The 12,959-nt window shown below is 32.7% G+C and overlaps 2 protein-coding genes across 3 annotated transcripts in view; one reads left to right on the top strand and one right to left on the bottom strand.

The window, feature by feature from the left end:
* Window positions 1-968: 968 nt before the first annotated feature.
* On the bottom strand, window positions 969-9,645 carry LOC138330332 (glucose-induced degradation protein 8 homolog). Of its 2 annotated transcripts, XR_011209556.1 has the most exons (6): window positions 9,494-9,645; window positions 7,877-8,017; window positions 6,818-7,014; window positions 6,044-6,241; window positions 1,428-4,540; window positions 969-1,396 (listed from the first exon to the last, which is right to left on the bottom strand). XR_011209556.1 is itself a non-coding variant. In XM_069277890.1 (5 exons), the coding sequence occupies exons 2-5, from the start codon at window positions 8,007-8,009 to the stop codon at window positions 4,361-4,363; spliced, it is 708 nt and encodes a 235-aa protein (XP_069133991.1). In that variant the 5' UTR covers window positions 8,010-8,017; window positions 9,494-9,645; the 3' UTR covers window positions 969-4,360. The 2 variants fall into 2 exon arrangements, 1 of the variants encoding a protein (XP_069133991.1); XM_069277890.1 differs by having other exon boundaries at window positions 969-4,540.
* Window positions 9,646-9,770: 125 nt separating this feature from the next.
* The window catches only part of LOC138330331 (rho GTPase-activating protein 39-like), a 157,021-nt gene continuing 153,832 nt past the window's right edge, over window positions 9,771-12,959 (top strand). The window contains exon 1 of the mRNA XM_069277886.1: window positions 9,771-9,925. Within this exon, the coding sequence (XP_069133987.1) occupies window positions 9,915-9,925 (11 nt within the window). The 5' untranslated portion in view covers window positions 9,771-9,914. The remainder of the gene's footprint in view (window positions 9,926-12,959) is intronic.

Raw genomic sequence — 12,959 nt, 5'->3', positions numbered from 1 at the left:
AAAATCATCAAGTCAAATTTTGGTGACAATTTTATATTCTAGAGACTGGTGGCCAGGTTAGGAAAAGCACTGAAATATGCATATAATGGGAGCCTACGTCCCTTCACAAAAAAATAGGGGCTATATTGTCGATGGCGCAACTAGTGCGAGTAGTTCCGGTTCTCAGGTGTAAACATCAAAATACATATATATATATAAGGTTTTCCTACTAGACATTTTTTTGATACTAAAAGACTAATATTCTCATTAAATTTTCTGTAAATCATTACTTTATCATTTGCTTAGCTTTTCAAGATTGATTTTATGCTGAATTTGATTACGCCTAAACAAATTCATTTATATAAGAGGCAAACATATCTGGTTTCACATAGTAACATAAAGCTTCTGTAGAGCATGGGGCCGCGGTGACCGAGTGGTTAAGATGTCCCGACATGTTACCACAAGCCCTCCACCTCTGGGATGCGGGTTCGAATCCCATGTGGGGCAGTTGCCAGGTACTGACCGCTGGTCGGTGGTTTTTCTCCGGGTACTCCGGCTTTCCTCCACCATCAAACCTGGCACGTCCTTACATGACCCTGGCTGTTAATAGGACGTAAAAATAAACAAACCAAACCCTGTAGAGCATTCCCATAAGTAGAGTGCTGATCATGATCTTGATTTCGAAAAAAAAAATTATTGCCTCTTATAAAAGATACTTGGTTAAATGGGGCTTTCTTTACATCATCTTGGTAATTATTTTTGCAGAAGAAAAGAAATGGTAATAATTCACGTACCAGGTGATACCCGATAACATTTGTGCATGATTATTGGTGATGGAACGACGTCAAAACTTGCGTCATTTCAGAGTGAAGATTACAAATGGTTATGTTCCATCACCACTGGAGATACTAGTCCTGCACAAACATTATCTGGTATCACATGGTACCTAAATTAGTCCAATTGTGGGCTATAATTAAGAACGAAAACAGTTTTTTTTTTTTACATCACCTAGGTCATTTATTTTCCAGATGAAAGTTTCCCCTGACCCCCTCACCAGATTTATACAGTACTTTGTGATTACCCACACTTGCGACATGAAGTAATGTTTTACAAAGTAGCTTATAAATATCATAGATAGAAACATGAATGACAGCAAAGCTCGTATTTATATGAATGATCGAGGTATAAACCATAGTTACTGAAACCAAACATAATTCAGCTATGATTGTACGTTAATTATCAATAATTATAATTAAAGCTTGAAGCATTTTGTTGGGATCAACATGTCCTAACCAGTTAAACACTTTTACATTTTGGTACTGTAAATGATGACCTTTTCGTAAATGCTAATTTTTCAAAATTTGAAAGAATAAATATTTTGCGTCTGTATCATTTTCACGATATACAATGTATATAACTCTGGAGTTTTGGCAATATCGTTTACGAACAACAGACATTTTTGCGTTGAAAAGGCATTTATCTAATTAGCAATAATTTCACAGTTGTAAAGATTTCCACATTTACAGTTATACAGATATTTCTACAGCAATAAGAGACTAGACCTTTGAGTACTTAATCATGTAAAATACGGTAATTTGGTTTTTTTTCACTGGACAAAAGATATTGCACATTTTTCTTTCAACTCCGTCTTTGCATATTACAGAGTTATCTCCCTTGCGGGTAAGTATCCATTGTGACTTCTTAATATTGTGTTCATAATTCTCGTCGATTTCTGTGAAAAGTATGATGTTACGCTAGTCCGTTAAACCTGCCTATATTATTAGGCTTTTTAAATTTTTTTTTTTTGCCTAATATATAGTCAGCTCGCGGTACCTCTTAAAAATGTGAAATCGTAGGCCAGATTTGGCCTACGCTATGTCAGCGGCATATTTCTAATATATCGTCCATGCAATGCCGGGAAAACGTACACATACCTATATATTGGGATCTTATATACTCCACTGCCCCCATGTTACATCCCATTTATCATATTAAACAACTCTGCACAATGAAATACTTCCGAGACCCTTCTATTTCACACATTTGTAATGGCCGCCGTATACACATTTAGTAGAGCCAACGGCAGCCAATCAACTTCGCTTCCGGTTTTATTTTTAAATATCCACGTGTAGTTGAAAGATAAACAAAATTCTACCGTGTATATGCTACATGTATATGCAACATGAATATCGCGAAAGTGATGCGGTATCAGCAACAGTCATGTTCAATTTGAATATTTGACAACATGTCGTGTATGTCGACCATGATTTTACTTTAAAAACTCTAACTGGCTAGCATTTTGTTTATCTTTCAACTACACGTTTTTTAAAAATAAAACCGGAAGCGAAGTTGATTGGCTGTAATACCTAGATGTTATTCTAGCAAACACATGATGTCACAATCAATACCTACCCGCAAGGGCAGATAACTCTGTAATATGAAAATACAGAATATACTACCAGGTACTGTTCAATGGTTCATTGTATACAAATGTAACCTTTCAATTTTTACACACACTTGAGAATGTTCATTCATCCAGTACGAAGAACAGGTACAGTTAAACCTTGTTATCTCATTCGCTCCCTGAAGATTCATTTGGAATCTTCAAAAAACTAAAGCTGGAACAGTTCAATACAAAATTTCAGGGGTGAAATTTAACTTGTTAATTTGAATTTGGAGTCAATGAAACTCTGGTTACACTTAACTTTAAGAATGTAGTCTCATGCTAAGGGAGACAGGTCATGATTTTTTCAGACAGACGCTTGAGTTATGACAGTGACCCAAGCTCTTCAAGCATTTGAATGACCGCGATTTGATTAACACCCCCTTTTCTGAAGTTTGAATTTATGAATAAATTATTTTATTAGTTTTAAAAATAACAACACAAATAATCCTATCAATCTTAAATTCCTATTTTATGGTAAATATGTATTGATTAAACATTGTTAATTATTTTAAAACTAAAACTATTGACATCTAGGCTATATTGTAGCAGAAAATTCTGCAGTGAATGTATAAAAAGTATATATAATAGGGGAGATAACTCTATTGTGAATCCCGTCTTTTTCAATGAAAAATGAAGGTTTTTTGGTGCTAAAAATGCTCTATCTTGACAAATTGTGGTTCAATTTTCTTGAAAATTGACTGATTAAAAGCAACTTTGTCACTTTTTAGTCTGTTAATTTTCTATAAGAATTGAACTTCACAATTTTGATTTATTTTCATTTTGGTGAGAATGTTTTAGGTAATTTACTTGCGTCTTTTTTACCTAATTTCCTCCAAAAATGATCACTAGAAATTAATTATAATGAGAAGTAAAGCATTTTTTAAAAAAAAAAAGGATTGATATATATCACGTGAATTAAACAATATATATATTGTAGAACATTTTGTTAATTATTTTCATTTACAGGGCGGATTTAGTACAGACTAATGCTGTTTTTTCATGTGCAGAATCTACTCAAAAATGGCAAATTTGAATATTTATTTAGAAAAAATAGATGGTTCAATTTCTTTGAAACTTTGACAGAAGATGCATTACAACATATTTACTTCATAAATCAAATATGAAAAATGTTGAACTACAGGAAAATTTTGGGGAATGTGAGACTACCACCTTAAATACTCATATTTATAGAACTTAGAAATGTTAAGATTGTTTTCACTGACTTCTAATTCTACTGTAATGTAGAAGACACAATTAACCCATCCACATTGCTGTTTACCCTTGTTAGTGTAGCAAAAGGCATTTCCGGTTGGACTCTCCTTCAACCAACTGATGACTACTTCAATGACAAACATGCATCAGCAATCTAGCTGGAGCGATTGAATTTAGTTGAAGTGTTTGTGATTTTAACCATCAAATTAGATGATTGAATGAGTGCTGTGTGAATTCTTGATCATTTTTAAATGAAAAATGATAATAAAATGAATGATGACACAGATATTATCGTGACACCTTCGCTTAAAAATATCAATGCCTTTCATAACATCCATAGAAAACCTATGTACTGCTATATCTTTTGATGCGAAAAACAATGGGAATAATTCATGTACCACGTGATACCCGATAACGTTTGTGCGGGACTAATGATTCTATTGGTGATAAAATGACGTCAAAAGATGATATCCCGCACTAACGTCATTTCAGCGGGAAGATTAAAAATAGTTTCATTCCTTCACCACTGGAGATACTAGTCCCACACAAACGTTATTCAATACCACGTGGTACATAAATTAGTCCCATTGCTTAATTTCATTTATAACATAGCTATACATAATCCTACAGCACCTTCTCTAGCTCACAAAAATTTTCCATCCCAGTGACAAGATGTAATATTTTGCTTTCAGTGAATATTATTGGGATCAGATCAGTTGAGATTCATTCTGTCTTTAGTCCTTTAGGTTCTTCTATTCTTCCGTTTGAAAAGTCTGTCATTTTGGGATATTTCACTTTTTTCTTGTCCAGTTCTTCTTGTGACCATAGCAACAGCTTTAGTAAATTGGCTAACTTAGGAGTAGCATCCACTTCCAAAATAGCAGCATTTAATTCACTCGCCACCTGAAAAGGTAAGAAATAACAATAATAAAAGGTGGTTTTTTTCATAACACTTATGTAAACAACATCACCATTTTGCAAATTTCCCTGATTTTTTTTAGGTACATTTAGGGCCGAATTAAGACCCCTTACTCTAGAGATATTTTACTGTGTTTTCTCAATTTTCCCAAATAAAGAAAAACAAAAAGAAAAATATAAAATTGAAAAGGTACAGGCCCCTGAAATTATTGAGTAGGTCAGAAAATCACTGGAATGACATTTTAGACACAAGTACACAATTTCACTAAGGAAGATACAGACGAGGCTGCCATTTTGTGTAAGTAGCTTACACATATTTTTTCCTTAATATCCTTTAAATTACAGCGGTAAATGGAAAAAGAAGTGAAATGTCTCGTTTGAGAATACAAAAATATGGATAAACAGCGATTCAACCGATTGACTCGGATGTTAAGTGTCATTTTGCCTCAGATGGTACGTCTGTAAGTTTACCTTTATGATTATAATAGGTCTATCATCATAAACAGATATTTTTATATCTTAATGCTTAGAACATGATGGGGACACAAGTCTTTAAGACACTGAAGAGAAATACAATAATAAGTAATACTGGGGTTTCAAGATACTTAAACATAGCCAACAACAGTTAGTCCTACCTTCTACCAATTGTGAAATTATACAAAATCAGATCAAAGTAGGAAAGTCTAACACAGGAAGGTATGACTAATCATAAGTAAATCACACTTAAAGATGCTCCACCGCCGACAGAGCATAAATGATACTCATCTGATACTCATTTAGTGTTAAATCATGTATATTAACACAAAAAGTAATATAAAGTAATTTATTTTGCTTTCGGTGCATGCACAATCAGTACTTCATTCCATATATAGGGTATAGTGCTATGGAATTTTTTCGGGATGCAATTAATTATTTTTAATATTTTTATCTTGAAGTAAAATTAGAAGCTCAAAATTTTTAATGGTGGTAATGGTGTAAAGTATGTAAGTTTTGTAACTAAAGAAAAATACTAATTCGTCTGCTCCTGTTTTTGATAGAGAAAATAATTATCATTTGTCAGCGGTGGAGCATCTTTAACCAACATCTGATGTCTGAAAACTAGCATATGGATGGGAGTGCTTACAGGTCGAATATATATATATACAAATATAAAATAAATGTTGTTGATAATATTCAATTCATGCAAACCATTCTGAGGCAACAAAGTGGCCAAATTGACATGCGATTTAATTTCCTGTACAATATTTTGCATGAAATAGCAATTTTTCAATAGCCAAAATAAATCTTCCATCTTTGCATATTACAGAGTTAGCTCCCTTGCAGGTAGATATCAATTGTTACGACATTATTTTGTGAGCGCAATTCACGTCATTTTCTCCGAAAAGTATGACGTTACGCTCGCAAAAACATGATGTCACAATCAATACCTACCCGCAAGTGCAGATAACTCTGTAATATGCAAATCCGGAATATGTAATATAAGCACACCTTTTGTCTCTGTGAAGGATGTAGAAGCTCTCCAAACGGGGAATTTTCTGGATTTTCAAATGCAAGCAGGGCAAGTGTCCTTTCTAATTCCGACAAAATTTCTGGGTTTTCTTCTCCCCTCTCCGCCAAATGTGTTTGGGCATACTCTAACGCTGCCTCAACATTTTTGTCACGGATCAGCTCAATTAGTTGTTGTTGCTATGAAAACAGAATGTTGTTGCTATGAAAACAGAAGACTTAGTAAGACATGGATATTTTGATTTTTTCAAGAAAACCCCATGAATGGTCAACCATTGAATGTGCTATTCAGTTCAATTCTGCAACTCTTGTCTAGGTAATTAGTATACATATGTTTTTGCCCCCAGGTAATTAGTATACATATGTTTTATAGTTAGACTCATTACAAAAGCAAGAAGGTTTAAAAAAGAACTGAAGAGATTCCATGGTCATACATCACTGTAAAGTGATTTAGATAAATCTAGACTAACATCTTTATTGAAGCTAAAAAACATTATTTAAAAACTTAAATCTTCCCTGGTCGATAGTAAACCAAAATGAATTTGCTATTGACAAGGAAGTTTCAGCAATATTTTATCATAATTATTTCTGTGGTTTAAGAAAAGAAGTAAAATAATTATACATAATTGTTTACGAACGGAAATTGTAGGACAAAAATTTTTAGTCTTGAGTATATCTTTGGGGATCTAAGTATTCAAAATGGATATGGAATAAATTGCATCAATAAAAATTTCAATAATCAAAAACATAACTAACCTGTAAGTGAAAATAAAGGTATCTGTCATTATCAAGTAATTCTGGGTGAATATTGTTTACAAGTGATATGGCGTCTTGTATCTTCCCCTCTTGAATGGCTTCTCTGATTTTTATCCGTTCATCCAACTGATCAAGGTCAATTGAGGGCTGGACACCAGATTCCATTCGGAACTTTTCTGCTGCTTCCTTGAAACCCTCTATTAATAAAATAATACATTATAATATAAAAAAAAAACACCGGGTATAAAAAAATGAGATTCCAAAAACATCATTCAAATACAAATCTTAATATGAACTGTTTGAATTATCTCCCTTTGACCAAAAGTCGGTACTTAAAGTAAAGAACACTAAATTCAGAGCTATCATATTAGGTTCAAATTACTTCTCAACCTACCAATCAAAACAAAAAGTCACTCCTCTGGTTAAAACAGGAAACAAGGCAAAGATGAACACTTTCCTAAAGTTAAACATCAGTCACTAGCAATTGGAATCGAATTGTTAATTGGATTGCTAATCGAAATAATCGGAATAATCTGAGAGCGTAAACCAATAAATTTTCTATTAAAATCAGAAAAGTGATATTGAATGTATAATAACTTTCTTGACTTCCAACAGTCTTTTCTTAAATCACATTGTTTTTTACCCACTGATGGTAAAACAACCTGCAAAGAGCTTAGACAAGTCACTTCTTAAATGTTAATAATTTCCATGTAATAAGATCGATAGACATACCGGTAGGTTTTTTGGGGCCTCCATTTTAAGGAGTAAATTGAAAACCAGACCAATAAATCTGGTAATCATTTGTTCAAATTTCACAATGGAATTATCATTTATTTTTTAATAAATTGATCAATTTTCAATAATCTCACCACTATCAGTCACATAATTCAACTACACATTTTCCTTTTATATGTTTGTCTCGGTGCATAAATGTAGCCAAATCGGCCATTTCTTTACCAATATTTCCTAATACCATTGAGGTCAGCTCTTTGTGACTCAGGTGACACAATGAGGAAATTAAATAAAACATATATAGCTATGAGTTGTTCATCACCATACCCGTGACTAGGTAGTTCATGATCAGATTGTTCATGTCCGCCCGAGTGATGTGAACATTTTGTAGCTTGTCCATCCATTCATCCTTTCCTACTTCATCATTTTTCTCATTGTTAGCACGACCTCCAAAGCTCATGATGGTTTCTGGTAAAAAAATATTAAAAAGAAAATGAAGTTAATCCTTATGTCACTTTAACTTCCATAAAACATACATTAAAACATCAATGCAAGCAAGATTTTAAGCTTGTTCCAATCTTCTTACATTCAATATTGCAGGAAAAGAGAATACATGATCAAAACTCATACATATCCTGGGGGTATTTTGAAAGGGTAGTGATCTTCTTACTCAATAATTTCAGGGGCATGTACCTTTTGAATTGGGAAAACACTACACGCTATCTTTCTTGAAACATGTATAATTCAAAGATGTTTTCTTTACCTGGGAAAAAGATTTACATAAAATTGGGGAAATATATGTACAGCAAAGTTTCTCTGTGGGAAGGGGCCTTTAATTGGCCCCAAATGTACCTAAAAAAATCATTGAAGAGGTTTTCGTCTTTGGCCCTATACCAACATTGTTTCAAGAATTTCTTTATACTTCTTTGTTAGTTTCCACCCTCTCCTCAAAATTTTGAACCGATCTGAAAATGTCAACTCACACATTTTACAGTACCAGCCAATATTATCCTTTAAATGTCATAAAGATATATATATGTGACTTTGTAACATTGGCAAGAATACGGATCATGTAATATTTTAATTTAATCTTAACCTCGTTAAATATAAAACAACTAATGAGATGAAATGAGCCTACCAACCATAACAAACTTTCTCTTTGTCACATATAAAACCTTAAGGTTTTTTGAATGAATACACTTTTCAAACATTGCCTTATTCCTTAATTATTCTCCTTTGATCCTATTTCTCCAGATCTTCTTTGCAATGAAGATTACCTGGATTGTGTGGGACAAGCAATTTTTTATTTATAAACTTCCTTTTTTTTTGGCTGAATGATATAAAACAGGTTTTTATCTATAAGATATTTAAAAAAAATTCTTGGTTATAAATACACACTTTACATGTGTTACAGTTATAGGGGATTGGACTGGGTTGATCATCAGTGAACGGCTTATATAGTTCAGTGGTGGAGAATTGGGCTAGTGTTCGGAGGTCCCGGTTTTGGATCCCGGTCTGGCTGCTACGTGTACATTTTCTTCTCTAGATCTCTTGTTATAAAATTTGTGTCCAACTAAAATACCCACGGTGGTGGTATCCTGGTCTTGTATGTAGATGTATTCGAGGGCGGAAAAAGGTAGAAAGTACTGTTACTCGTGTAAATTCATAAACTTGAGTAAATTTTAAACAATTATGATCAACCATATGGACTTCATCTCATCAAAATATATATTGCATGCTTATGGTGAAAAGCTTAAAGAAAATTTATTTATTTTTCAAGTGTAGAATGTGAAAACAATATTATGAAAATATGTCCTTTTTTCAAGAACAATCTCAGAATCTGCAGTGGAGAGTTTGGCCATGGATCTTGAATTCACTTACTTAGCTTTCATTTATAAATTAGATTAAATGATTTAAATATGAATGTATCATTAGCCTATTTACCAATTTATGTCGATGATTTTGTCGTATTGGCTCTGGTTAACATGTGATTTTAGCCAATTCTTCACTGCTGTCACATTTCTACTTTGTTTACTCCATGACGGAAGTCTAAAAGAAAGAACCGGATGTTTATTTTACGCATGCGTAACAGCTATGAAGTGAAGATGCAATGATTAATTAATGTTGGTACCATTTAAACGATTATCTTCCGATTAACACAAACAGGAGTGTGTTTTGAATACGCATGACAAAATTATACAACTGGACCCGTGTTTGATCTTTTGTATCCTATCGTGACAACGCCTCGCGAAAACAAGATGGCGGATGAGCAGCCTTGTAAATTGCTCCCGTATTAGAGACATGTAAACTTCCGCATAATTTACCTTATTAAGGGTATTGAGCCCCCATTTCCAAAGAGGACAATATGGCTGAAAGGTAAGTGTTACATCTATTTTATAGTTTCAATTCAAACAATGAATTTTGTTAATTTAATTGACGTTTTGTAATTTGACATTTCTTGTGGTTCCAAAAAGATGAAGGTGTTGGCTGTGGCCTGCGCATGACACCACAGTAGTCGAAATAAATTCAAGCCGGATTCAGAGGCTGTGAATCTAAATTATAAAATTTGGCATGCCCGTTTTGAAATTTTGTTTATTGGTGCTGGACTCGGGCCTTTAATTATTAATTTTTACTCGAGCAAACGCAATACACAACGTTGTGTATTGCAATACACAAACTAGGTTAGGGCACCTGCTGACAGCTAAAACTTGTAATAAGCGAATACATTTTAGGTTCCGTTGATTTTTTTTTATTTTGTGTTAATCAATTGAATAAATTTTCCTATATATTCATTTTTTGACTGATACTACTTATGTAAAAGAAAGGAAATGATGACATTGACAATGTATTTTTGTATGATCTACGACAACAGTTTCTTATTATTTGACATCTGATTTAATAGATGCAAGGTTTCAACTTGAATTCGAATACTGGAAACATAAATTTTATCTTAAAAAAGTATGATGGATATCATATATAGATCTACTATCTTGTTACATTTGTAACTGCTAAGTAAAACATTTTATAGTACATATACGGTACTGTAAGTGTATATGTATATGCAATACACATACACAATACATACATGTATATAAATAGTATGTGTTGCATCTCCTTGTACATTCCAATGATTTCTGATTTCCGTTTATTTTATAGTATAACCCCCCAAAATATGTTATAATGCCACTCCGTCATATACGATTGATCATTTTAATGTTTTCATGCAAATGTGTGTGTGTGTGTTTTTTTCTTCATTTTGACAATTAAGGTAATAAATCAATGCTAACCCATTCAGCTTGTCTTGACAATAACACATGTACACATGGTATAAAGTTACTGGTATACAAGTGTGTAGCTGCATGGAAATTGAAAATGTAAAAAGCTTTTTAGAAAATAAAAATTACATATATATATATATATATATATATATATAAGTAAGAACTAGAGAAAAGTGTATACTCTTTTGTATGTTATTTGACCTGCATCATGGTGTAAGGTATTTAAAACCTTTTGAAATTATATTCAGTATATTTATGTATGTTGCATTCATATACTGGTAGACCTGACGTTACCTGTAACTAAATTTGTTAGAATTTTGAATTTTAAAATCAATTAAGATAGTTTTAAAATACACTTTTCATGAATGCGGATTTCTCAAAACTTTAGATGAATATTTATTTTCATATTGCATTCCATTTTATATTCAGATGCAACTGTTTGAAGTAATGCAATTGTTACAGAGTGTTATATAAAACATATGCTTCGAGCATCATACCTAATTCCTATTCTTGTACATTGTATTAACTTTCCCTACTATTGCACTACATTATTTATAGTGGGGATGGTGGTATATTCTTCAAAAGCAGGCTGTTTCTGTGATGTATATATATATAACAGTATGTGTGCTATGGTTAGGGATTCTGGTGAGAAGGGAGTAAGCCACTGGGGATTGAGTAAGCCTGTCTGGGTTAAACCAATGCATTGATTTCCTCTACATTTTCTAATGCATTCAGGCAGATAGATGGTTCCACAGTTGCCATTTTAAAAGCCTCTGAATGTTATATAGATACACTGTCAACATCTAGTACATCATATATGTATTATTTATTATCCTTATACCTTATCTAAAATAAGAAAATCATGTATGTATAAATGTTTGGGGAAAAAATCAATATCTCATAATGTTTGGATTTAATTGAGTTGTTGTCTGAGTATTGAAGATGAAGATCTATAACTTAATTATAAATTGTATTTCATGCTGGAGAGTCTTAGTTATTTTATATATGTGGTAAGTTTACAGATATCCTTTTGAACCTGATCAAATACAGATGTTGTCTAAAGTGTACTGACAGAACCAATGTACATTATAAGGAGTCTATAGAGACATATTGTATATAAAGTTATGATTTGGATGGAAAGCCTCTACAGGGCCATAATCACCAGAATTATATTCAACTCCAACAATAGGTCTTTATTAGGATGAAATGTCAACTTACTTGTGGCCATTTTTATGATGACAAGACATGGTCATAATTAGGATACATATAATTTGACTCGGTAAGGTTTGTGCGGGATGCTCTCTCAGGAGCTGGTTTGCATTTACATCGTCCCCAAATCCATTTTAAGCATAGGAAATGAAAAGGATGCCACTTCTTTTCTAAACAAAAGGTTCATTCCAATTACATAATATATAGGGGACCCATTTGTTCTGAGAAGGACTCCAATTTTAATATGGAACACCCATGCCAGCGCAAACCCTGGTTTCAGAAATGGAGTTAAGATATATATATAAAAGGGTCACTCTGTATAATTGGAATATATATGGACTTTCAAGAAAAATTGGAGATATTCTCATTTTCTGTGCTTTATAAAGAAATAATGGTAATGGGGTAAACGCAAGTCCTGCATAATAGGGTATAAAAGTTGCATTAGTGATGATGTAAGGACAACTGGTAAACATCATCCTTTTCTTTCTGTGCATTAGTATTGATCATTTATAGAAATGTATTTTTAAAATAGACAAGGCTGTTATTAGGTCATAAACATGAAGTTGAGGGTGGTTATTAGAATTTACCATTGTTTAGTGATGTCTATGGTTCTGTGTAATGGACCTGTTACTGAATAGTCATGAATACTTTAGATGTTATGGCAGTCTCGCTTTTAAACTTAATGTCTGTAACAGACAACAGATGGTGTCATAAAAAAGATATGTACATGCTGAAATACTAGATCAGTGATTTAAAGCATTAAATTGATCTTGTTCCATGATTGGTAGTTTAGTAATAGACATGATGTCATAATTAATGTATGGAATATATACATTTAAAATAAGAAGGATTTATAAACATATATGAATATATGATACATTATTTAGCTATAAAATGTCTTTTTGTGATAGGTTATTGCATAA

This window comes from Argopecten irradians, chromosome 8, assembly GCF_041381155.1.
Source record: "Argopecten irradians isolate NY chromosome 8, Ai_NY, whole genome shotgun sequence".
Lineage (NCBI taxonomy): Eukaryota > Metazoa > Mollusca > Bivalvia > Pectinida > Pectinidae > Argopecten > Argopecten irradians.
Note: the sequence above shows the minus strand (reverse complement) of the source record. Positions and strands in the feature narration are given on the sequence as shown.